General features: G+C 45.1%; 2 protein-coding genes across 3 annotated transcripts in view; one reads left to right on the top strand and one right to left on the bottom strand.

Annotated features, from left to right (window-relative positions):
• Positions 1 to 16,054, top strand: part of SLX4IP (SLX4 interacting protein) — a 106,318-nt gene extending 90,264 nt beyond the window's left edge. Inside the window, exon 8 of the mRNA XM_068099463.2 lies at positions 14,461 to 16,054. Within this exon, the coding sequence (XP_067955564.2) occupies positions 14,461 to 15,379 (919 nt within the window). The 3' untranslated portion in view covers positions 15,380 to 16,054. The remainder of the gene's footprint in view (positions 1 to 14,460) is intronic.
• Positions 16,055 to 17,458: 1,404 nt separating this feature from the next.
• Positions 17,459 to 24,431, bottom strand: part of JAG1 (jagged canonical Notch ligand 1) — a 50,044-nt gene continuing 43,071 nt past the window's right edge. For both annotated transcript variants that reach the window (XM_068129072.2, XM_068129073.2), the window contains exons 21-26: positions 24,182 to 24,295; positions 23,733 to 23,842; positions 22,343 to 22,576; positions 22,059 to 22,190; positions 21,095 to 21,245; positions 17,459 to 19,024 (exon numbers count right to left, since the gene is read on the bottom strand). In XM_068129072.2, the coding sequence (XP_067985173.2) occupies positions 18,591 to 19,024; positions 21,095 to 21,245; positions 22,059 to 22,190; positions 22,343 to 22,576; positions 23,733 to 23,842; positions 24,182 to 24,295 (1,175 nt within the window). In that variant the 3' untranslated portion in view covers positions 17,459 to 18,590. The remainder of the gene's footprint in view (positions 19,025 to 21,094; positions 21,246 to 22,058; positions 22,191 to 22,342; positions 22,577 to 23,732; positions 23,843 to 24,181; positions 24,296 to 24,431) is intronic.

The following is a 24,431-nucleotide window of genomic DNA, read 5'->3' as shown; positions in this document are numbered from 1 at the left end:
TACGGTGGGGATGGCAGGACATATATATATATATATATATATATATATATATATATATATATATATATATATATATATATATATATATATATATATATATATATATATATATATATATATATTGTAACGAATTTGAGAAGTGTAACGGATTTGAGAAGTGTAACAATTTTGAGAAAGTGTAACGAATGTGAAAAGTATGGTTTTGTTGTGTGTCACTGACCCTCGTAATGTAAAGAATGGTCGCAGCTCGTCCTCTTAGTTAATTCCATAAACCTACACACAGGACACGATATATCCTTTTAAATAGTTAGTCCCTTATTCTCTGTGTAGGCTAAGGATGTGTTTCCCACTAGTTTGACTCTTCATTGCACCGAATTAAATAAGAGTAGGCCCTCTGACACCCCATGGCAGCTTCCAAGTGCCAGGTTCGCCACTTTGCTGCAATTGCCTCTTTAGGCACTTTGCTGCATTTCCATCTGCCGTCCACTTTGCTGCATTTGACTCCATTACGCACGAGGTAACGCCGAAGAAGAAAGGCGGGTCTCCACCTCGTCATAGAGGGGAGGAGTAAGTCGGCCCCACTCATCCAACCCAGAACGAGGGGTTTGGCTTGAGAGGACGGAGAGAGAACGTTTTGGGGGAGGTTCGCAAAGGGTGAAGGGCGGGGCCTATATAACCCGCCGCGGGACGCTCCCAAAAGAGACAAGCAGATGTGTCCAAGAGATGAGCTGAGAGGAGGGATGAGTTCTGGGTCCAGGAGATGCGCTGGAGACGAGCAGGTGTGACCGAGCCGCCGTGAGACGTGCCGCGCTGCAGGAAAAATGGACCGGGGCAACGCAAGGAGCGCACGAGGCAGCAGTACGGAGAAAGGAACTTCGCCCGCGCAGTTTGGGACCAAAGCTCGGCTTCTTGATGGCGGTGCCTTCTGGCCCGACCGTGCCCAGTACCCGCTGAACCTTCCTTGCCTCTAAAAGCCACCCATCTCCAAGCCATTCCTTCCTGCCTGCATTTCCCCGTGTAAGTGTGATCGTCCGTCTGTCTTTAACGTTGTCCTGGGGTTTATTAATTAAGCTTGTATAGGTAAGCTAAAGATTTCACTGTGTGCCTGCTCCTTCCATTTTCTGTATATAACCAACTGCTCTCTTTGCTTTGGCTTGTGTAAATAATTAATAAAACCTGTTATTCCTCCGCACGTCTTCTTCTTCTTCCTCTTTACATTCAGTCGCTTTAGAGGTTTCCATATTGAATACCTGTGGCGCGATACGGCCAACGTCTGGGTGAATCGGGTGAATCGGGGAAAACTGTTAGGTCGCGGTGCCTTCGCTCGGCAAACAACATCCTTAACCGCGAACCGTAACAATATATATATATATATATATATATATATATATATATATATATATTGTTGCGGATCTCCAAACGTCGGCCTTCCCCTCACCAAAGGGGGGATTAATCCCCTTCTTAGTGGCCATAGTGATGGCTAATTAGGTGGTCCGACTGCATGGCATTGGTGCCACTTAAAACAGTGGTCCACAGGATCAAGGTAATGCTTGCAGCGATTGTCTTTTTACTAGCCGACGCGATCCGGGGCTATCACGTTCCTTCCGGTCAGCGCTGAATAGGGTGGTAGGTCGAATTAGTCCTATTACCTAAGTACCAGCGCCTCCCGGGAAGCAAGGAAATAACCCCACCCGAATCACGGTTTTAGTGGACACGCCGAGCGATAGCGAGCCGCGATTCGGGCCGTTAACAGGGACGAACCCAATTGGAGTGGTTGGGATCGTGCCACGCTTACCCAATGGAGAAATCACTAAGACCGTCAAATTAAGAGGAAACAGGAAGAACAAGTAATTTATTACACACTTTGTACAAGGAAGAAGAAGAAGAATAAGCAATGTACAGTGAAGAAGAAGAAGAAGAAGCAGATACACAGGGCAGCCTCATAACAGTCGTAACTTATCCCTGGACACGGGCCCGTTCGCACTCAGACTCAGACTCACACGGGGGTTGTAGATGGTCGGGTTGAGGGTCCACTGATGGCGTCCACAGCTCTCTCCGGTCCCCGACTCGTACGGCGGTGAAGATGGTAGACGGCAGGAAAGATCTCCTCGTGTCGTTGGCGCGGATAGGACAATTATATGGGGGGGGGGCGGGGGGGGATCGGTAAGCTGGGCGATTATTCCACGGCTTAGCCGCGTACGTAATAAACGAACCGGCTGGGCGGTTACACTGGCGTACGTAATAGATATATCGGCGCTTTATACGCGTTCCCAGTGTAGTTCAAACAATGCGCCGCTTTCACAAGTCCTCTGCAAGGCGCCGCTCCAGCAATGCTTTCACAAAGCGCTTATACTCTCCAGTCCTTTCGTACGCATCAGCCCTCTTCAACCGCATCAGACCTTATCACGTGAGTCCTCTTCTCTGCGAGTCCTCTGGCAAAGCGCAGTTCCTTTAGATCTCTCCTTTCTCATAACTGAGGTGGGGGGCTCGCGCAAAGGGTTTTATTGCCACGCCCTTAGAACCCTCTGGAACCTCTAGCCACACCCTGTCAGGCGATGTCGCCTCAGCCCTGATTGGCTGGTGGCCCTTACAGTACCCCTGCTGCCGATCCAGATCTCCACCTTGCTGCCGCTCCACCCCCTTTTTGGGCCTTACCTCGTGGCTGGGCTACTGGGCTAGTTCCAGCAAACCAAGAGCAGCAAACGCTGCTGGTAGCCAAAGCGTAACAAACTGCGAGCATCCCAAGCGTAACAAACTGCGAACATCCCAAGCGTAACAAACTGCGAGTTGTCAAATGGGGCGCGGGATGGATTCTGCCCAACGAGGTGGAATTTGGAGGGTGGAGGCACAATGGAACGAGCCTATTCTTATTTGTTTTACACAACGCAGATGATAACTATTGGAAATGGCCTTATCTCACATATACTAAGAAATAACGAATGTTCTAAGGTGACCTACGTGTTGCATGTGGACTAACTATGGGGGCAGAACCTTTAACCTTTATCAATCAAATATGTACACTTTCTCAGAACCGCAACTATATATATATATATATATATATATATATATATATATATATATATATATATATATATATATGTATATATGTATGTATATATGTATATATGTATATATGTATATATATATATGTATATATGTATATATATATGTATATATGTATATATATATGTATATATATATATATATATATATATGTATATATGTATATATATATGTATATATGTATGTATATATGTATATAGTGTTGTAGGTGACGGGTCGCGCCTCCCGGCACGGCCGTCCCACGGGTGCAACGCCGGCTGGTTCGACACAGATCTCGGGTTACGCGCCTCTATCGCGATACCAAATTACACCTGTGCCTTGCCAGTTGGGGAGACACCCGTCGCTACAGGTTGGGTTTGTCAGAGACCGAGCGAAGTCTGCCGCAACCTGTAGCCAGTTTGGTTTTAATTACAAATCGAGCGGATTGCTCTTCAATGCGACACAGATGAATGCAGTGCGGCAACTTCCATACGAATCAACCAGATTTAATGGGGGAACATTAGGGTACACAAAACAAGCAAGGCGTTCACGATAACATTATAATTCAACTATGAGTAATAACCCGCTCTTATCTAGGGAGCTACAATTAAGGGTTTCGCGGGGTGACCCTAACGAGATAAACCTTAGGCCTGGACAACATTCATACAAGACAGGGGGTACTTGGTGGTGTTGATGGACGAGAGGTGAAGATGTGAAAAGGGCGAATGCAGCTCGTAACAAGCCGATGTCGCCGGATTCGAAGGCCCCGCTTGGGCCTGCAGTCTGCCAAATGGCGGCCCGCCCTCTTATCGGCCACGCATCAAGCGTCGCGAAACGGCGGCCACGCGATCAGCACGATTGTCGAACTCCCTTCTTCCGAGAGAGAGAGAGAACCCCGTTATTCTCACTCGCCTTGGTGGTTCTCGTCCGCCGCGAAGGCCTGTCCACACGCCATCCGCGCATGCATCTTTTTCCACCTCTTCCCTCGCACTTGCTCAGCGACCCCTCGAAGCGCCGCTTCCGGTTTTTGACGGCGCTTGTCGTTTTTGCCCGCTCAATCGCGCTTTCTCACGTCAATCCATTGCCTCGATCATGGCATTGCAACCGAGGCCGGTCTTAATGGAACTTGCACCTTGTTTGATTGTCAAGATGTAATTAAAAGGGAACCGTCTCTTGTACACCACCAATGCACCACACAAAACAGCCTGCTACACCTTCCGACACAAAACTACCATCCCAGTACAGACGATCTATGGTAAACATACATCTAAGAGGGGACCTGAACTAATTCTATATTTAATAAACCACTAAGGGCCATTTCCGCAACACTACCCCCACCTTTCTCCCGAGGCTCTCCCGAGCCTCCACTAGGGGCAGCCCGCGGGAATGGCCCTGTCTAACGTACAGCACAAATCTCCCATTTACTCTAACCCACAACATTGCAAGCACTTAACTCCAAGAAGCAAAGTATCAGTAAGATTGGCATGTCCCTATCCTAGTGTGTCGGATCACTAATCTAACAAACACATCCACACTCTATGCACAATACTTAACATTCTAATTATGCATTTGCGCAGGAGGGCATTCAATGTTACTTTCAACACCAATATTCACATCGGAGCAAGACATTCAGAGTTTCAAAGCTTCTTGACGTGTTCGCTCCTTCACGCCTCCTCCCGGCAGTGTTGTGTCTTCACCCCAGAGGGGTTTCCTTACTCCGTGGCCTTATTGGCCTCTCACCAGGTGAGTTCAGTCGGCCCAGTGGCCTAATCTCACAAAGAGTCCTTCGGCCCACTGAGCCCACAAGACGGCATGAATCTTCGGCTGCAACAGCCCGCAAAAGCACTTTGGCCTCCATGGCCCACAAAAATGCTTCGGCCCACATGGCACACAACCGAGCAGCAGCAGGCAACAAGCCCTGCCTTGGACAGCAGGTGGCACAGTTCTACCGATGGTAAGCAAATGCAGTCTGGAGGCATTCTTGAGGGTGCAAGTGGGGGTGATGACCTCAGCCCAGGCAAAATGAAGAGTACCCTTAACCTTCCTTGCCTGACTTATCTTGGTACGACTTGTTTTAGTATGGTCTTCTTAAAAAGTCCTTTCACTTTTTAGCTGACAGGATGGTGTGCTTCTTAATCAATTGTTATCTGTGTGTTCATGACACACTGGTGGCTTCTCTGGCACTTGGAGAGGGCGACCGAACCTGGCCCTTGTTCACAACTTTCCCATCAACACGACTCGTACCAGGTGTCACACATGAATGGTGCGGAGGAGAGTTCATCGAACCTAACCTTTTACTTGAAGCTCTAACCAATGGCACAAACCCTGCCATTGCCACAATGATCCTAATGACCCATTTTTCCCAACCTGGCACACTGTTCCATTCTTTTAAACCTGGGCAAGGCCCTTATTTGTCTCTTTTTCTTCACTTGGTGGTGCCAGGCATAACTCATTGGCTGGGGAGTGTGACTACAACTAGGCCTCTTTGCCTGCTTCCAATAGGTGGTGGGGGACACCCAGCGACCTCGGGGTTCACCTGAGCGTGCATCTGGCGCTCCTAAATAAGGGGTGGCTCTCTAGCCCCCACACTGTGCTCTCTTAGCACTCGAAACCCTACTGTCTGGTGTCCCCTCCCGACTCACCAACTTCCAATACCATGTCACACTCCCAGCCAGTACCACCATACCTTGGCTGCACCTACCCCTAGCAGTCCGCCTGCACAATGGAACAGCAGCCAGAATCCACGTCAAATCCACTAAGTCCCCCTAACCTACACTCACTTGGTTAGGAGACTCCTACCAACAGGGTACATTGTTCGCACTCACTCTCCTCATTCACACAATCACGCCATTCATCCCAAACACCTTCGTCATTCATTCCACAGTGCCACACACCCAGTCCACAACACCATCCAACACCTTCCACTTTTTGCAGGGGTGTTTAACGCCCTGTCTGTCATGTCCCCACTATTTCTCTCACTTTTTTTTTTCTTCTTTTTTTTCAATAGTCACGCACATCCACTTGTGCCACTCTTGTCTCTTCTGTCAGTCTCTCAATTTGCAATCTCTCTCGATATTATTTTCAGTCAAGAATTCCCTTTTTTTTTTTTTTTCTTTCCAATCTGGCCTGCTTCTGTGGCTCATTGGAAAGGGAGTGAGGGAAGGAATCCCTCATTACCCCTTACATGGCCCCGCCGCCTTTCCGCCACGGCTCATAAGGGTCACGTCTCAATTGGGGTCGTGGTCCACCCCCTCCTTTTCTCCAGGGTTCGCGGAAGTCAGGTAGACCCCACTTGGGGGAGCGGCCTCCCCCTCTTCTCTTTAATTCCCTGAAGACAGGTAAATCCCATTTAGCTAGCCGAACCCCTCGTGTCCTCAGAGAGGTCCGATGACCAAGGGACACCTGGCGGTGTCGTTGCTGGGCCCCTCTTGTTCGAAAATGGGTCCAGGGAGTATGTGACGCATGCCAACGCCGCCTGCTACGCATCTGCGCTCTACCTCGAAGTTCCTGTGAAGCTGAGGGAGAAATTACAATCCCCTTTCTAAAGCCTGCTCCTGGTGGAATTTCTATTTCCCCTTGCACCTCGAACCTATTTCCTACGTCACCACTCATTCCATGCTCCGCACTCACACACGTTTCGGCCTTGACAGCACACCCCGGTGCTGTAAACTGGACTATGGGCTCACAGCATTCATCCACAGGCATTCCATCCACACATTCAGGTGTCACGCATACGTGCACCCCATCGGACAGAGTCTCTTGATTAACATCAAATCCAATTGCGAACTTAAGCTCATCGTCCGCACCATGTATGCAGATGCCCACGTACCTGCTTCGTTCCAAAGTCACATCGGTCCGGTCGCTCATCATTGGTTCGCCAAACTCCTCTGGGCCTGTCAGCTTCACTTGCTGGACCTGCTCAAAATGTGTTTCATGAGTCAACAACCCCGTATACTCCCTCCATGTCTCCATCACCAGGGTTTGCTCCAATTGTTGTTTCATTCGACGAGTGATGCCAATCAAGTCCTGCACCACTAACATTCCTCCCTGTGATGACGTCACAAATCCCACATTATTGTGCTGCCCTACTTCCTGGCTCCATTTTCTTTCCCAGTTGAGTCGTTCTTCCTCTCTGAGCCTTTTTAGTTGTTCGTTACCTTTCCGGAGTCTTTCCATCTCTGCGGACTCCACCCTTGCTTTCTCCTTTAATTGGTCAATTTCCGATTCATATTCCTCTTGTTTCTTATGCCACCGTCCCTCTTGTGCTTCATTCTCCAATCTCGTCGTTTCTCTCAATTGATTGATTTCCTTTTCCTGCTTCATTCGTTGTTCTTTCATTACACGTTCATCCATCTCATTCTTTGACCTTGCTTTGGCTTCTGCCTGTTCGATCTGCACAGTGTAGTTCCTTTTTAGTTGATCAATTTCAAATTCATATTCTTTTTGTTTCGTATCCCATCGTCTCTTTTGTTCTTCATTCTCCAATCTCGTCGTTTCTCTCAATTGATTGATTTCCTTCTCCTGCTTCATTCGTTGTTCTTTCATTACCCTTTCATCCATGTCATTCTTTGACCTTGCTTTGGCTTCTGCCTGTTCGATCTGCACAGTGTAGTTCCTTTTTAGTTGATCAATTTCAAATTCATATTCTTTTTGTTTCGTATCCCATCGTCTCTTTTGTTCTTCATTCTCCAATCTCGTCGTTTCTCTCAATTGATTGATTTCCTTCTCCTGCTTCATTCGTTGTTCTTTCATTACCCTTTCATCCATGTCATTCTTTAACCTGGCTTTGGCTTCCATCTGTTCAATCTGCACAGTGTGGTTCCTTAACATTTCACTCTCCATCCTCTCTTTTTCCTCACTTATCTCCTCTACTCTTTCGCATGCTTCCTCTCTCCTTTTGTCCATCCTCTTCCCGTATTCCTTGCTACTTTCCCATTTGACGTGCCAGTTCATTTCCTCTGTACTCTGATTCCCGAAACTGGCTTGATTTCTCAGACAATTCTCCCTTCAGTTGTTCCAATTCCAATTCGAGAATCCGTGCTCGTTCCCATCTGGAATCTGTGTTGTCTCGCAATGCGCCGGCCAAGGCCATTTCCGTCCAGTGAATTCGTTCCTGTGCATCGACCAATTGTTGTGACTCCCTTTGCTCCTCATTTTCCTGAACCTCACTTGCCTGCTGTAGTGCCTCATGCAATTTCGTGTGTAACTCCCCAATATAATCGTCCTTACACTCCACCTGCTCCCAGGCATCGTCCAATCGTGCATGAGCTCGTTAATGTACGCATTGTCGTCCTGCTTATTTTGCCATGACGCATGCTGTGACCACGTGGTTTGGATCGGTGGGTGGGAGCGTTTTCTTCGTGATGTGCGGCTCGTTGCACTCTTAATACCGATTCTCTCCCACTCGTATCACGCTGCTGAGCCGCGCAGCCATTTTGCGACTCCATCTTCCTTTATAAATTACGAAGTTTGACACCCAATCCACTCAAATAAAAATGAAACCAAATTTGGAATTTGCGAGCGACGTGTTTTTTTCTTTTTTTTTTACGCGCCTCTCACAATCGATGTCGGGGTGCGAAATGCACCCAGGTCCAAATCCTGACTCCTGACACCAGTGTTGTAGGTGACGGGTCGCGCCTCCCGGCACGGCCGTCCCACGGGTGCAACGCCGGCTGGTTCGACACAGATCTCGGGTTACGCGCCTCTATCGCGATACCAAATTACACCTGTCAGCCTTGCCAGTTGGGGAGACACCCGTCGCTACAGGTTGGGTTTGTCAGAGACCGAGCGAAGTCTGCCGCAACCTGTAGCCAGTTTGGTTTTAATTACAAATCGAGCGGATTGCTCTTCAATGCGACACAGATGAATGCAGTGCGGCAACTTCCATACGAATCAACCAGATTTAATGGGGGAACATTAGGGTACACAAAACAAGCAAGGCGTTCACGATAACATTATAATTCAACTATGAGTAATAACCCGCTCTTATCTAGGGAGCTACAATTAAGGGTTTCGCGGGGTGACCCTAACGAGATAAACCTTAGGCCTGGACAACATTCATACAAGACAGGGGGTACTTGGTGGTGTTGATGGACGAGAGGTGAAGATGTGAAAAGGGCGAATGCAGCTCGTAACAAGCCGATGTCGCCGGATTCGAAGGCCCCGCTTGGGCCTGCAGTCTGCCAAATGGCGGCCCGCCCTCTTATCGGCCACGCATCAAGCGTCGCGAAACGGCGGCCACGCGATCAGCACGATTGTCGAACTCCCTTCTTCCGAGAGAGAGAGAGAACCCCGTTATTCTCACTCGCCTTGGTGGTTCTCGTCCGCCGCGAAGGCCTGTCCACACGCCATCCGCGCATGCATCTTTTTCCACCTCTTCCCTCGCACTTGCTCAGCGACCCCTCGAAGCGCCGCTTCCGGTTTTTGACGGCGCTTGTCGTTTTTGCCCGCTCAATCGCGCTTTCTCACGTCAATCCATTGCCTCGATCATGGCATTGCAACCGAGGCCGGTCTTAATGGAACTTGCACCTTGTTTGATTGTCAAGATGTAATTAAAAGGGAACCGTCTCTTGTACACCACCAATGCACCACACAAAACAGCCTGCTACACCTTCCGACACAAAACTACCATCCCAGTACAGACGATCTATGGTAAACATACATCTAAGAGGGGACCTGAACTAATTCTATATTTAATAAACCACTAAGGGCCATTTCCGCAACAATATATATGTATATATATATGTATATATGTATATATGTATGTATATATGTATATATATATATATGTATATATGTATATATATATGTATATATGTATATATATATGTATATATGTATTGTTACAGACGCGGTTTTGGATGTTAGTTTACCGGGCGGTTTGGTATGACCGCGTCTGCACAGTTTACCCGATTCCACTCGAACGTTGGCCAAATCGCGCTATGCTAAATCAATTAAGGAAAGGACACAACGGCTGGGTTAAATGACACGACACCAGGGGTACAGTTCTCAAGACCTCCGGAGGAGGTTATAATATTGGTTTGCAGAACGTTTAGATTACACTGACAAGAGGTACAGCATAGAAAGGTGGGCACTTAAATACGGTCTTATCTTAGCCCCGACAGACCACAGATAAACGGGACAAGACTGACTCACACAGGGATTGATGGCAAGGAAGGGCAGAATCGATGGCTCAAGGTGCACCTTGGCTCAGGGACAGGATCCACACGGTCCGGTCCAGATATGCGGGGAGGTATCGTCGCGCTGGAGGTGGCGTCTGTTTCTCCTCAAGCTGGGGGCGCATCTCACGTCACCTCCGGTAAGTGGCTGCGTATATCCAGCGGGGAGTGACACGCCCTCGGCTCGTTAGCTCCGCCCCAGATGGAATCGGCCCGCCGCTTCTTATTGGGTGCGGGGGGGGTTACCGGGCTCCGCCCTTGACGAGGAGCTGACAGTCAGCCCCTTCGTGGTAACCCCGTCGGAGCACATGGGCAATGGCGGCTAACCAAGCCGGAGTGAGGACGCCCACTCCCCGCACCCGCCGCCACGCCGCCCCCCGCTGTGGTTGTAGTTGTTGTTGTTGTTGTAGTTCCATGAGATGATGGGAGGATGCGGAGATGAGGTTGTGGGGAGGTATTGGGAGGTCCTAAACTTTCTAACGGTGCCATACAATCACATTCTGGTGCAACGAAGAGTCAGAATTAATGGAAACGAGTCCTTAACTGACATAGACTAAGAATAACTAGCAAGATGTCCTATAGTTGTCTACGTGAGATGCGGTGGACCTGGATGCGACATTTAATGGGGGAAAAAGGGGGAGGTCGGGTCTACAGAGTGTTGTTTACAGAAAATGGGACTAGGGAATGGGGGATTGGGGATAGTTGGGAAGTATTGGGGAAATAGGGGAATATACACAAAGAATTAAGTTAAGCACCCCCCCCCCCCGTTTTTTTACAACCTCGCACATTACAAGTTTGTTGTCGTCAAAACAGTGTAATATACCCATGATATTGCTATATTTTCTGGAGAAGTGATATTATGGTCACATAAAAACATAACAATCATGCCGTTTTCAATATTTTATTCTGAATAATTTAAGGTGAAATTTTTTGGAATTTTAGGCATATTGTCACCTCAATTTAAGTATGGAGCTATAGGTCCATCACGGACAGTGTGGATGACGTTTATGTTTTCTAACGTACAGTCATTGTTCTGAGAAGACCTCTAGCGATCTTTGCGTCAATAACGTGTGTAGGACCCACGTGATCGGATCACTGACTCAACCCTACGTCTCATAGACCCTGTAAGCCGTCGTATGCGTTGCTGTGGCAGGTTGTTCCATTCCCGATGTAATGCACGTTCCAATTCATCCAGATTGGCTATTGGAGGGACCATCTTCGCAATTTGTCGTCCCAACATGTCCCAAACGTGCTCGAGGGGGTTCAGGTCAGGACTGTACGCAGGCCAGGGGATGGTTGTCACAGCACCTTGCTCCAGCAAGGCTCGGACGCGTCTCGCACGGTGAGGCCTGGCGTTGTCCGGAAATCCTGAATACCACCGTAATCCCGCACTTCGATGACCACACCCTCGCCAGCAGACCCATCTTCATGGATGACAACGCCAGGCCTCACCGTGCGAGACGCGTCCGAGCCTTGCTGGAGCAAGGTGCTGTGACAACCATCCCCTGGCCTGCGTACAGTCCTGACCTGAACCCCCTCGAGCACGTTTGGGACATGTTGGGACGACAAATTGCGAAGATGGTCCCTCCAATAGCCAATCTGGATGAATTGGAACGTGCATTACATCGGGAATGGAACAACCTGCCACAGCAACGCATACGACGGCTTACAGGGTCTATGAGACGTAGGGTTGAGTCAGTGATCCGATCACGTGGGTCCTACACACGTTATTGACGCAAAGATCGCTAGAGGTCTTCTCAGAACAATGACTGTACGTTAGAAAACATAAACGTCATCCACACTGTCCGTGATGGACCTATAGCTCCATACTTAAATTGAGGTGAAAATATGCCTAAAATTCCCAAAAAATTTCACCTTAAATTATTCAGAATAAAATATTGAAAACGGCATGATTGTTATGTTTTTATGTGACCATAATATCACTTCTCCAGAAAATATAGCAATATCATGGGTATATTACACTGTTTTGACGACAACAAACTTGTAATGTGCGAGGTTGTAAAAAAACGGGGGGGGTGCTTAACTTAATTCTTTGTGTATATTTACAAGCGGATATGGATGGAGGCCAATCTCATATCCGCAACAATATATATATATATATATATATATATATATATATATATATATGTGTATATATATGTGTGTATATATATGTGTGTATATATATGTGTATATATATATGTGTATATATATGTGTATATATATATATATATATACACATACATACACATCAAGCATACACAACTCTTCCATTGGCCATGGAGCGTTTCGAGTAATGTTTGAAGTTTTGTTTGGTACTCAACATGGTCACCTTTTCCATTTGAATACATGTCTGGATACAAACTAAATTGTCCATATCTTTTGCACTAATGGCATGGATGGGTTATGCCCTGAACTGCATTCGTGATGCAATCTCTTAGCTCATCCTGACATGGAGGAGCTCATCTTGCTCATCTTGCTCATCAGCATCTTGCTCATCCAAGCACTGTGTGTGCATAGCTTAAACTTTGTCTATGATGAAACCCCACAAAAATCACGGAGTTAGTCTGAGGATCTTGAGGGCCAAGCAATGGATCCAACACAGTCAATCCATTTGTTGGTGAACATTGAATCGAGGTATTCACAAACCGCCTCTTCATGAAGAAAAAAAAGAAAGCAGAATGTTAATTTCAAGAGAAGGTGGACAAGTAATGTACAAAACCAAACTTCAAACGTCACTCTTACTGCTTCATATAAGTTTCAACTGAAAGTTAAATACGCTTGATGTATTTGACAAATAAAAATGGGTACCTGTTTAAAGCACCATATATATATACATACATGATATACATATACATACACTCGCAAAAGTACCCGGCGTTGCCGGGTAAGAATGAGTCACTTCCTGACGGGAATATGATATACATGCAATCTGGGTCCATCATCTTGAGGGAATTTTAAAAACAGATTTGAAGTTCACTGGAGCAGTGGCGTTTCAAGGGAAAATGACGCTCGGGGCGAGATGTCAAATTGCCGCCCCTTGTAACCTCTAAGCAGCCAAGCTTGGGCTAGAATCCCAACCCAGTTATAAACTTCTGAGGAAGGTTGATAGTTGTAAATGAAGTTTACAGCTTGTTCTATTCTGCTGGTTGCTTCCCATGTAAGCCATTTATTTAATTACACATTGCAAAGCCCTACATTGATTGGTGCAATTTTTGATGTTGCTAATGTTGTGGAAACTGCTTGTTGTTTTGGATGCAGCCTGCGGCTGCTGGTTGCATCATTGTTTTCTGTAAGCGAAGCTGTGTCGCTGATGCGGTGCCCCGTTACCTACCAGTAAGCTGGTGATACTCATTTTGCCGACCTCGGAAGGATGACAGGCTGAGTCAACCCACCTGGTGTTGTCACGAGAGGGGCTCAAACTCAAGACCTTGAGATCTTAAGGGTAGAAACTGCTGATATTCATTCATATCCTTCATTTATTTGGATACTTGAATTTTTAAAAATATTTTTATTATTATTATTACATTAAGGAATTCATACCACAAGGTAATTGATTATTACTTTTCTACAACTTCTTAAATGAATTGTTCTATTATGCACGAGATTTCTACTATTGTTCTTGTTACCTCCGCCACCAAAGGTGGATGGAGGTTATGTTTTCACCCCTGTCTGTCTGTCCATTTGTGAGCAAAATATCTCAAAAGGTTGTGGACGGATTCGGACGGATTCGGACGAAATTGGGCAGAGATGTAGCGTATGTGACAAGGACGAAATGATTAGATTTTCGTGAAGACCCGGATTCGGATCCAGCTGCTATAATTTTTAAAGTGATTTTTCACTGTTGGGAGATGGGGCCAAAAACGATACATAGCAGGGTATCTCAAAAGGTTATGGATGGATTTGGACGAAACTTGGTGGAGAGGTTGAGTGTGCGACAAGGACAAATCGATTCGATTTTGATGAAGATCCGGATCCAGCTAGTAGAATTTTCTTTCGTGATTCTTTACCATTGAGTGATATGGCCAACCTGGCGGAGGTTTGCTCTCTACTGAGTGCGGTTCTAGTTCTTGCAGTAATTGCTTTAAATTGTTATCAACATCTTTGATCATAAAATGAAGTGCACGTTTACTTTATTTTGGAGGTTGAAAAATGCTTTGCACAATCTTGATTGTATTTCTTAAACATTCTTCATCAGCCTTATCCAGGGGCTTTAAAGGAGGATTGATATGTTTTACAGGGTGAAGAGATTTGACTTCAGAAATGCTAAAAGCAAGATTGTGCAACCTGCAGACACTGGAGTGCAAGATGTGCATACTTGCAAGGTCTCGACTCCATGTGCAAAGTTCCCCGAAACCAGGAACGTTGACGTCGGGCCATCTGGTGAAGAGAAATCATTTCCTGAAATCTCAACATCAGAACAACAATCTGCTGCAGTCAAAGGGAACCGTCGTGACTCGCAGACTGACTGTGCACGTGAAAGAGAGCACCCTTGCATTCAAGATGTTCCTGCTCCTCGAGAAGACCGAAGCAACGCGAAGAGTTGCATTTTGAAAAGTTCTGTTGTGAACAAGTTATCCCGAAAGCGGCAACGTAACAATTATGTCAAGCATTTTCATGGAGGTTCAGTTGACCATCAATACCCGGCAGTTGTAGTTAACGACAAGAGGCCGCATGATGAAAATAAGCAAGAAGATCTGCCACACGTTGGAAATTGTCACTTGCCATCTCATTCCTCAGAAGATGTTGGTACAGATTGTGTTAGTGTGGAACACAGACATCCTGGGCCCCAGGATGCTGATGTCTTCATGTGCAAAAAGGACTGTACAACTGGAGATGTCCCTACAATAAATTCCCAAGCCATGACTGGACCGCAGGAGCTCGCACTGGTAAATGGACGTGCGGTTCACAATTGTGTTGGAGTCCAATGCCCATCAGTGACGGGTGCTTGTGGTAAAGGCACCGTTGGTAACTATGCCAAGTCCAAAAAGATCACTGAAGTGCATTCATCATCGTTGGAAGGTGATGATTTGGATATCTGTTCAAGGCCTCTGCGGATACGTTTAAGAAATAGAATTCGACTTCAACAAAGTGGGATTCTGGGGAAGCCGAATGCAAGCAATGGTGAAGTTATTGATCTCACTTCGATCGGTTCTTAAAGATCCATAAACCACGGATTTGAAGAACCTGACTGTGACTCTTTATGACCGTTGTTAAATTTCCATCAATATATTTTTTTTAAACAATCAATATTTAAGCAGCACGTGAAGATTCAGTGAACATCGCAGTAATTTTATGTGGAGGCCACCATTGCTTGTACCTGTTTGGCCAAAATGCACGTGACCACATTTTGCAGCCATTGGTGAGGAGATATCATGGCCTAAACAGAAATTACTGGGATATTCACTGAAGCTGCATTAGATGCCTAACAATCCGCATTGTTTTTAAGTAAGGATGGAAGATGAAGTATTTTTTTTCACTTTTAATTTATAAACAGGTGCACAATAGAATGAAGTTTTCTCTGAAACCTGCATTTATTTGTTTTCTAACTTTTTAACTGACGGAGAATTTTCTATTTGTTTTTTGGCAAAACTATGAGTGACTTTTTTTTTTTAATGATCAGGGGTTTTGGTATTTTCAGATTTTGTCAGTTAAAAGTAACAAATAAAAGTAAAAAATAAAGCATCCTATCTCTATATTCATGTATTGTGAGCTGTTCTATGCAGGCAGCATCACTATTCCTCATCCATGTACGGTACATGTGACTTGTTCAACCTGCTTGGAATTTGCTTCTTTTACAAATGTTGCACAAAATAAAATGTTCATAAATGATACTCATGTGATACTCACATTACTAAATTGTCAGCTAAAATAAAAATCCAATTAACATTACAAGCAACTTGTGCACAGGTGGCGCTCACCTGGCCTATCGTGCCGGTGTTTCATCAGTACAGCATTGATTCAGTCTTTTTATGGACGTAATCACGATGGGGTGGAGGAGTGGAGCATTACAGTAGGCCAGGCACGTTTGGTTCCTGACGAGACCCTCTCACGACGCATGTTGTACTCCAAATGTCTATGTACCCCTCTATCCCCAATCCTTTTAGGTGCCTATCTAATTGCAGTTTAAACCAATCCATTGTTTCTGCTGCCACTACCTTACCTAGGGAGGCATTAATTACTCTGAGCGAAAGACTCTCGCTTTCCTACCACCCCGACTCTTTTTTTCTTTTTTTTTTGTATACAGGATCGAGGCTCGTGAAAGAGCTAACAATCACCCAAAAAATCAAAACAGACACACAAAGTATACAACAAGGGGAGCGGTAGACAAGATGGGGAGAGAAGGGGAAGCACAAACACAACATTTGAGAGCAGGTACATCGGGAGATCTGTGGGAGGGAGAGGGCTTGGAGGGAGGAGGCGTGGGAAGGGGGGGTAAAGGGGTGGGAAGTATAAAACACAAGGACACTGCAAGGACTTCCAGGAAAGAAGTTGGTATTTCAAAAAAGTGAATAAAAAACCACCGTTTAGAGACCATTTTTCCCCGCAGAGCGGGGGTTGGCCTTTTCGGGGACCGTGGTAGTTGTTTTTTTGGTCCCCTTTTTGAAGCAATGTTTTACGGCCGGATGCCCTTCCTGACGCCAACCCTTTTTGCCGCCTTCAACGACAAACAGGGAATTACCAGTGAACTGGTACTCAATTAGCCGACCTCGGAAGGATGACAGGCTGAGTCAACCCCCCTGGCATTAATTCGGCGATCGACCGAGATTCGAACCCAGGATCCTAGGATCCTAAGCCGGCACCCTAGCCGCTAGCCCAACACCAGGGATTGAATGGGGTGAATTGAAAAAAGTGAATCTGGGGTGAAATTAGCGGGGGTAGAAAAGATCAAGACTCTTTACTCTTTAAAGACAGGTAAAGACTCTTTACTCAAGGATTGTCCTTGGGCCTTTCCATTCTCCTGAGAATCTTCCATTTATTTTATCTTTACCTTTCATGATTGTAAACATCTCTTTCAGAGCCCCTTGGAATTTACAAGGTCCTCTTTCCTTCGGCCGCTCCACCTAGTTTCGTCGAAATGTTGACTCCTTGACAAAATTAAGGCTAAGACAAAAAATGCATTTTTGTACCACAAGGATTATATAAAATGTGCTATTTTGAAGGACAGCACGAGTTATTTAACAAGTGGTTTTCATTATTAATACACGTTTGCATTCCCATTGAGGGAAAAAGGCACATTTGATGGTACAAACAAATTGAATAATTTAATCACTTGCCACAAAAGTCTGCAAAAAAAAACAAAATAATAAATCAAGCCACCTACACCTGGAAGCTTGCAAGTAGCATGACAACCTGCATTTGTGAAATCCTGAAAATGTGGCAATTACTACTTGTATCAAATCCCCCCAAAATAACATAAATGTGTTCACCTGGCGTGTTTGATTCAATAGTCAACCTGTTTCAAAACTTAGACTAACTTCAGCATCAAAAAAATAAAATGGGGCAACATATTGGCAGTTGCTAACAACTTTGTCTTTAACAAATGAAATTCATGTGTTTCCATTAAAAGAAGAAGAAGAAGAAGAAAGCATTTGAAAGGCAAACATTTCATCCACTTCAAATCTGCAGATATTCCAATATATGAAATTCTATGTGCAGGAAATGCTCCCAAAGAGTACCCACAGGTATTACATCGTTTACTTGGTTTTTGTCAAAAAGAAATTGCCCTGCTGACCCATGAAAATATCAAAAGCATAAATAATACAAAAAGGAATGAAGTCAAAAAAGTTTAAACCTTAAATTAGAGATGTACAACATCATAATGTACAAATGTACAGCATACAAAACTTGCATAACAATTTACACAATGGAAATGGGTGGGAAGACCGACTGCATCCATGATTTCTTCGCTGGATCCTGAGAAGCAGTTTCTGCAAGAAGCACGACTAGAAAGAATTTCGAAAGATAGACAAGCGAACGATTCAGACTTGTGTGAGCTTGCTTAACTTCCCAGCATCAAGCATAATCTGGAGTTCATCGAGTCTAACCGCCATTGTACCCGTGACCCACCCAAGGTGACAATGGGGTGATGTCTGAGGAACAATGACCCAAGTGCCCCAGCAACCCTCATGGGTGGGTTCGGTGGTCGAACCATGCACGTGCTGTTGATACGTGCTCCATAATCGATGCCTGACACCGATGTTCCCAGACTTTGGATGCACCCAACATTCAATCACATCCTCTCTGCATCCCAGTTTGAGATTTAAAATAAATCTATCGCCAAGGCTGAAGACCTTTCTTTTAATAATAATTTTTATTTCGCATTTATAAGTCTTTCCCTTCAGAGAAACTGCATGAACTGACATGGCATCATACCATTTCCTGGTTAGCCTTCAGGTTCTGTCTGCATTCCACATTCAGGTTGTCCCTCTTAGTCCGATTGGGTTGCTTCATCAACACGCTCTCTCGTTCATCCCGCTCCACCAAAACGTATTTGGACTTTCCCAATCGCACCGACTGCGGTCCGGTCTTCTCCATCTTCACCATCTCTTGTTCGTCCTGTACAGCCAAACTTTCTGGGCCTCCACCGACACAGCTTTCTCCCGTTTCCTTTGCAGTGGCCTTGTTCAAGTCGTTGATGATCTGGTATGGCTGCTCCTTCTGGTTATTGGCCGTTGCCTCCTCGCTGGAGAACGTGGTGCGTTTCTTTGCCTTTGGTCGTTGGCGCAGCCAACAAAGGCACATGGAGAGGCTTGCCAAAGCTGCCAGCAAAATCAAACCGATGAGGCTTGGAAGAAGAAAATCTAAGGAAGAATATGAGATGTTATTAAATATATATATATATATATATTTGCATATATATATGTTCAGCAAAATATATTATCAGTTACAAACTTTGGTAACCTGTAGTGCTTTAATCAATACCCTAAAGTTATGATACAGATACAAGAAGGAAGGATGAGGAATCTATCCAGACATGTCACTGGAATTAAAATTCAAAACATCATTTTTATAAGGGATATTCCAGGTTGTTCTGTACCTCATGTAATACTTGGTTGTCCTGCACCGGTTTACATCCAATTTTAAAAGCTTTTGCACCATTCAAGCACACTTCTTCATAAGAAACATATCAATGAACTCGGAGCTGGTTTGACATTTCCATTCAAAAGAAACTTCATTTGACAATTCCATGCCCCACACATGACGTACTTTTCACTGCTATCTTGGGAATACCCAAAATTATTTGCACTGCTGTGACCCCTTCGTACAGGAATCACAAAATGTTGCCACACATTCTCCATCGGTTTTAGTGATCTGTAAGCAGTTTACAATAATAAAATGGTCTTTACAGTTACTAGTGAGGTACCCGTGCTACGCACGCGTGGGAGGCCAGAAGCAGACAATGCAGAAACGGTGAATGCTAAAGCATGAAACCAATAAATTCCACATTCCTGTAGCACCTTCAATCACACGTCAGACATGGACAGCAAGTTCGTGAAGGACTTCCATGAAAAACGTACCCGTTTGCAAACAAACAGGTACGTGTGTTGCATACCCAGTCAATGGCGAATCTGCATATGGCGATCCGCGAATGTCACGTTTAAAACGTAAAACCGTCACGGCATTCCGTCATTCACTTGAACTCGATATCTCTTTTTTCATTCCAAACAGCATAACTCTAATCACAAATGAAATAACATTAATATAAAAAATAAACTTTTAACAACATTCGTGACATTAACAAATATTTAAATCCTGATGTGAAGTTCCGTACGGTTGGGTGAATACAATTACGAATTCAAAATTGTAATTGTATTCACTCAATTCCAATCATCAATTGATACTTTAACAAAACGATTAACACGATTAACGTTTAACGATTTAACATTACGATTGGATACCACCTTTAGATGCCATTTTTCCCCACAGAGCAGGGGTTGGCCTTTTTTGGGCACCGTAGTCCGCTTTTTGAAGCAATGTTTTATGGCCGGATACCCTTACTGCCGCCAACCCTGTTAGTCGCCTCTTGCGACACACAAGGAATTACCAGTGAACTGGTACTCAATTTGCCGACCTTGGAAGGATGACAGGCTGAGTCAACCCCCCTGGCGTTAATTCAGCGATTGACCGGGATTCAAACCCAGGATCCTAGGATCCCAAGCCGGCACCCTAACCGCTAAGCCAAAACCAGGCTATCATCTAACATTACGATTGAATGACGGTTGTATTGGGATATTATCAAACCCGCGCATTGCCATCATCTGTCCACTTCCGGATTCGCTGCAGGTTCATAATTCTCATCAAAATCTAAACTATTTGTAGAATTTCAATAAAAGCCACATCACTGTTCATATCGGTAAATATTATTCCATCGTGTTTGGAAAAATTGGACAAATTGGAAAAAATATATAACCTATTTTACTCCACGGGGTCCTAGGATTACCCACCCAAAATATCGTTGCGATCAGTTCAGCCGTTTTTGCGGTACCTTCGAACGGACAGACGGACATTTGGTGAATTATAGTAAGATATAGAATCGTTATGGTTAGAGGTTGGAAGGATGGAGGGATGTGCGATGGGAATCTTTGTTTTGGAAAACAATTTTTTTTTTACCAAAATGTGTGTTGTGCATCCATATTGATGCACACTATGCGCCCCAAACTATGTGGACGAGTTGGTTATGTGACAAGAACACACCGACTAGCTTTTGGCACAAGTCCGGATGTCAATGCGGCCTATCGGTGGGATACAAAACGTAAACTGCTCAGCCTGGCGGAGGCATGCGTTCAAATAAAATTGTTCTACAATGCTCCCCCAAAGTGCGCGGATATTATTATTCGTACTGTGCGAATATTATTCGCCAATAAATTCACCTTGTTCCACTGGATTTGGCAGTTGAACTTTGACCTCTTGTGTTGCCATTATGGTCCCGTTTCCTCGTCGAAGGCGGAGAGCTTCGACGAGCTTGGTGATCACCTCTGTGATGAAAGCATTGTCTCCTGCAGGTGCTCGTTTTTCTGTGGACTGAGGCAGACAAATACGCAGTGGGTTAACGAGCAAGCACCTTTAATCTAGTACATATATATATATATATATATGTATGTATCAGCACACCCTGCCAGCTTGTCCATGACTCATCAAGCTTTTATACAAACCAAAATGTAATCAATCTCATGATATTTACGTTTGGATGCCATTTGATATACTGCTCGTGGTGCCTACCAAAAGGTCTACTACTGTTAAAAGGATACCATGGAATTTGATTTTTTTAGATCCACGTGGTTGCAGATCAAATAACTGACTTAATATCACCCCCAAGGCACAACATACTCCATTGTGCAGCACCCCACCGAAAACTCTTTGGATAGTAATGGTATCCTTTTTTTTTTCTTTTTTTTTAAACGTTATTTTTAATATTCCCGGTCAGCTCTGGTTTGAGAGCTTTGGTCTGATTCCACTGGAGGCTCAATAACCAATGAGCCTCAGGGGAAGGCCGCAGTAGTTATTGGTTCGTCAGTGTCCAAATGAGTAAAATGTGTGGATCCATTCAGATCGGTTGGAATTTTGTGACACTTTATGAGAGATACCATAGGATCTATGACGACCACAAACGAGTAAAAACGGGCAAGACATCTTTATGTGCCCTGCGCGAAAAACTGTGTGCTCCATGATGCAGCACCCAATTCTGGCATGACACCAGATGGGAGTTTTACACTTTGTGATCCTTTGGAGAGTTGAAACGCATTTGGCTGTTTTACCGGAGGATGTATTTTCAACATGCCGCCGCACTTTTATGACAAAACCATCAAAGGTCAGAGTGTAGAGGGACTGGCTCACAATTTCCACTTTGATTTTACTGGCGCCCAAGAGTGAAGGTTTGCACATGATGAACATTGGACGATCCCAAGCCAGCTCTTGCAGTACAAAGAGGTGCCGGATCTCGGAGCACACGTGATTCAAAGTTGTCCCCTGGAAGTCAAGAAACGTAAAATTAATCTTTGTTCTTTCTTTTCTTGTTCTTTTTTTTGTTGAACAAGTTTACTTTACTTAAAATAAGTTTGTTTCAAAATGTTCACTTCACACCTCTAAATGAAAATAAAATGTTTTTTTTTTTCTCTCACGGGCTTCAGTGACGTCGTGTCAAAGAAGAGTAGAATTTTTGCTGGAGGGGTGCCTCCGTGCTCCACGCCATTGTTCTTTGGTTCAACTCTTGGCATACACTCGCCCCATTGTTCGCAAGGTGCCACCAAACAGGCCGCTTCAGGTACGGCCATGCACGAGGTGCCAACCGGGCAACTCCACAGGTGCGAATTGACGGGGCCGCCGAGCGGACATGGTCTCGTTCCACACCACACCTGAACATAAGTACACGCAAAATATAACTGCACCTGCACACCTACCTACAAAAGGTTCACACGCACAAACGACTGAGAACTTATTAGCTTTTCATGTCCCTATGGTGTTTGTACATGGGAAATGCGTGATAATTGAGCATTAATTTATGGAACAATATGTGTACCCCATCTCTGAATTTGATTTACTGTCAAATTGTCTGTTATATGACTCTAAGCTGGGCTGGCAGGATGGCCTAGGCCTTGGAGGTGTGCACACTCGCCTGCTGTCTAGTCTGCGTTTGAATCCTGACTCGGCTATAAACTCTCATCCTGGTGTTTCACAGGTAGGGCGATTCGTGGTTGGTGGGTGGACGTTAAAGACCCCACGGTGTTTCGCGAAGAGTAGGCGAGCTATCACCGGCACCATGGCCAAATTACAAATTCCTGTCCTAACCTAAAAAAGGGCATCACATCAATGGCACAGCCATGCCCACACCCAGTGATGTTAACCTGTGGCCTTGTGCTGCTTATGGAAGAAGAAGAAGACCACTAATAAGATTCCAAATCAGTTTACAATTAATTTGGAGTGCACTCCACCGAGATGGCTTCAAATCCCACTGACCGTGGTCTTTCGGACCAAGTGTTTCAACTTCAACTAGCAGGTACATCAAATCAAGTGATTGATAACATTCCTATTTAGCAAGAAAGGTTCATGGTCACCTTTATAGGACTAAAGAAGCTGCTGAGAATTATTTTTTATAGCGTATCGCAGAATTATTGGTCATTACAGGCATTGAGGATTGGAACATGTCTGCTCGACTACGATAGGTATTCATTCTCCACGCAAGTCCAGGTGCTCGACTACGATAGGTATTCATTCTCCACGCAAGAGGTGCTCGACTACGATAGGTATTCATTCTCCACGCAAGTCCAGGTGCTCGACTACGATAGGTATTCATTCTCCACGCAAGTCCAGGTGCTCGACTACGATAGGTATTCATTCTCCACGCAAGAGGTGCTCGACTACGATAGGTATTCATTCTCCACGCAAGTCCAGGTGCTCGACTACGATAGGTATTCATTCTCCACGCAAGTCCAGGTGCTCGACTACGATAGGTATTCATTCTCCACGCAAGTCCAGGTAATTTGAATCATGTACAAAATAGCCTGTGCTCACCTTGGAGCAGTTAACCTGCCCATTGATGCATTGACAGGTGTTACATTCTTCCTCCCATCTCCACTCGTGCGCACGGAGCCTGCCGTTCTGCCTGCACGGCTTCCCGCTACCTGCACAAGGTACGCGTGGTGCTTCCATTACTAGTGTCACACAAGATTAACTCAAAGATAATTTTCTCAACAGGTAGACTAAAACTGTGAGATTCCTCCAGGTATGTGAACTTTGAGGTCATATGGATGATTAATCAATTTGAGAAATAATCTCTTGTGAAATAAATTTCAAATTCAAATCCAGACCAAGAAGTCATAAGAGAACATGGAATTGGGTCTTAACTGGAAATGAAGTTTGCATGTGCATACAAATGACCGAGGCAATCACAATGCCCATCAAAGTGCCATGGCTGTTGTGATTTTTCGCTTGCCTGAACAGGTAAAACCCAGTAAACTCACCCTGTCGGCAATGCGGGCCACTACGCCCTGGTGGGCACAGACAGCGGTACCCATCGATCTCATCGACACAAGTCGCCCCCGACGCACACGAGGCCGACTGGCACTCGTTGATATCTGAGCAAAACGTGGGCATTATGGTGAGGAAGGCAATACATATTCATTTTATTATTTAAAAAATTGACTTTGACATGCAATGGAAAAGCAGCAGATTCCAGAATTAATGCAGATGATTGGAAAATTGGAGATGAAT

The sequence above is a fragment of the Myxine glutinosa genome, chromosome 9, assembly GCF_964187855.1.
Source record: "Myxine glutinosa chromosome 9, kmMyxGlut1.1, whole genome shotgun sequence".
In the NCBI taxonomy this organism is placed as follows: Eukaryota; Metazoa; Chordata; class Myxini; order Myxiniformes; family Myxinidae; genus Myxine; species Myxine glutinosa.
Note: the sequence above shows the minus strand (reverse complement) of the source record. Positions and strands in the feature narration are given on the sequence as shown.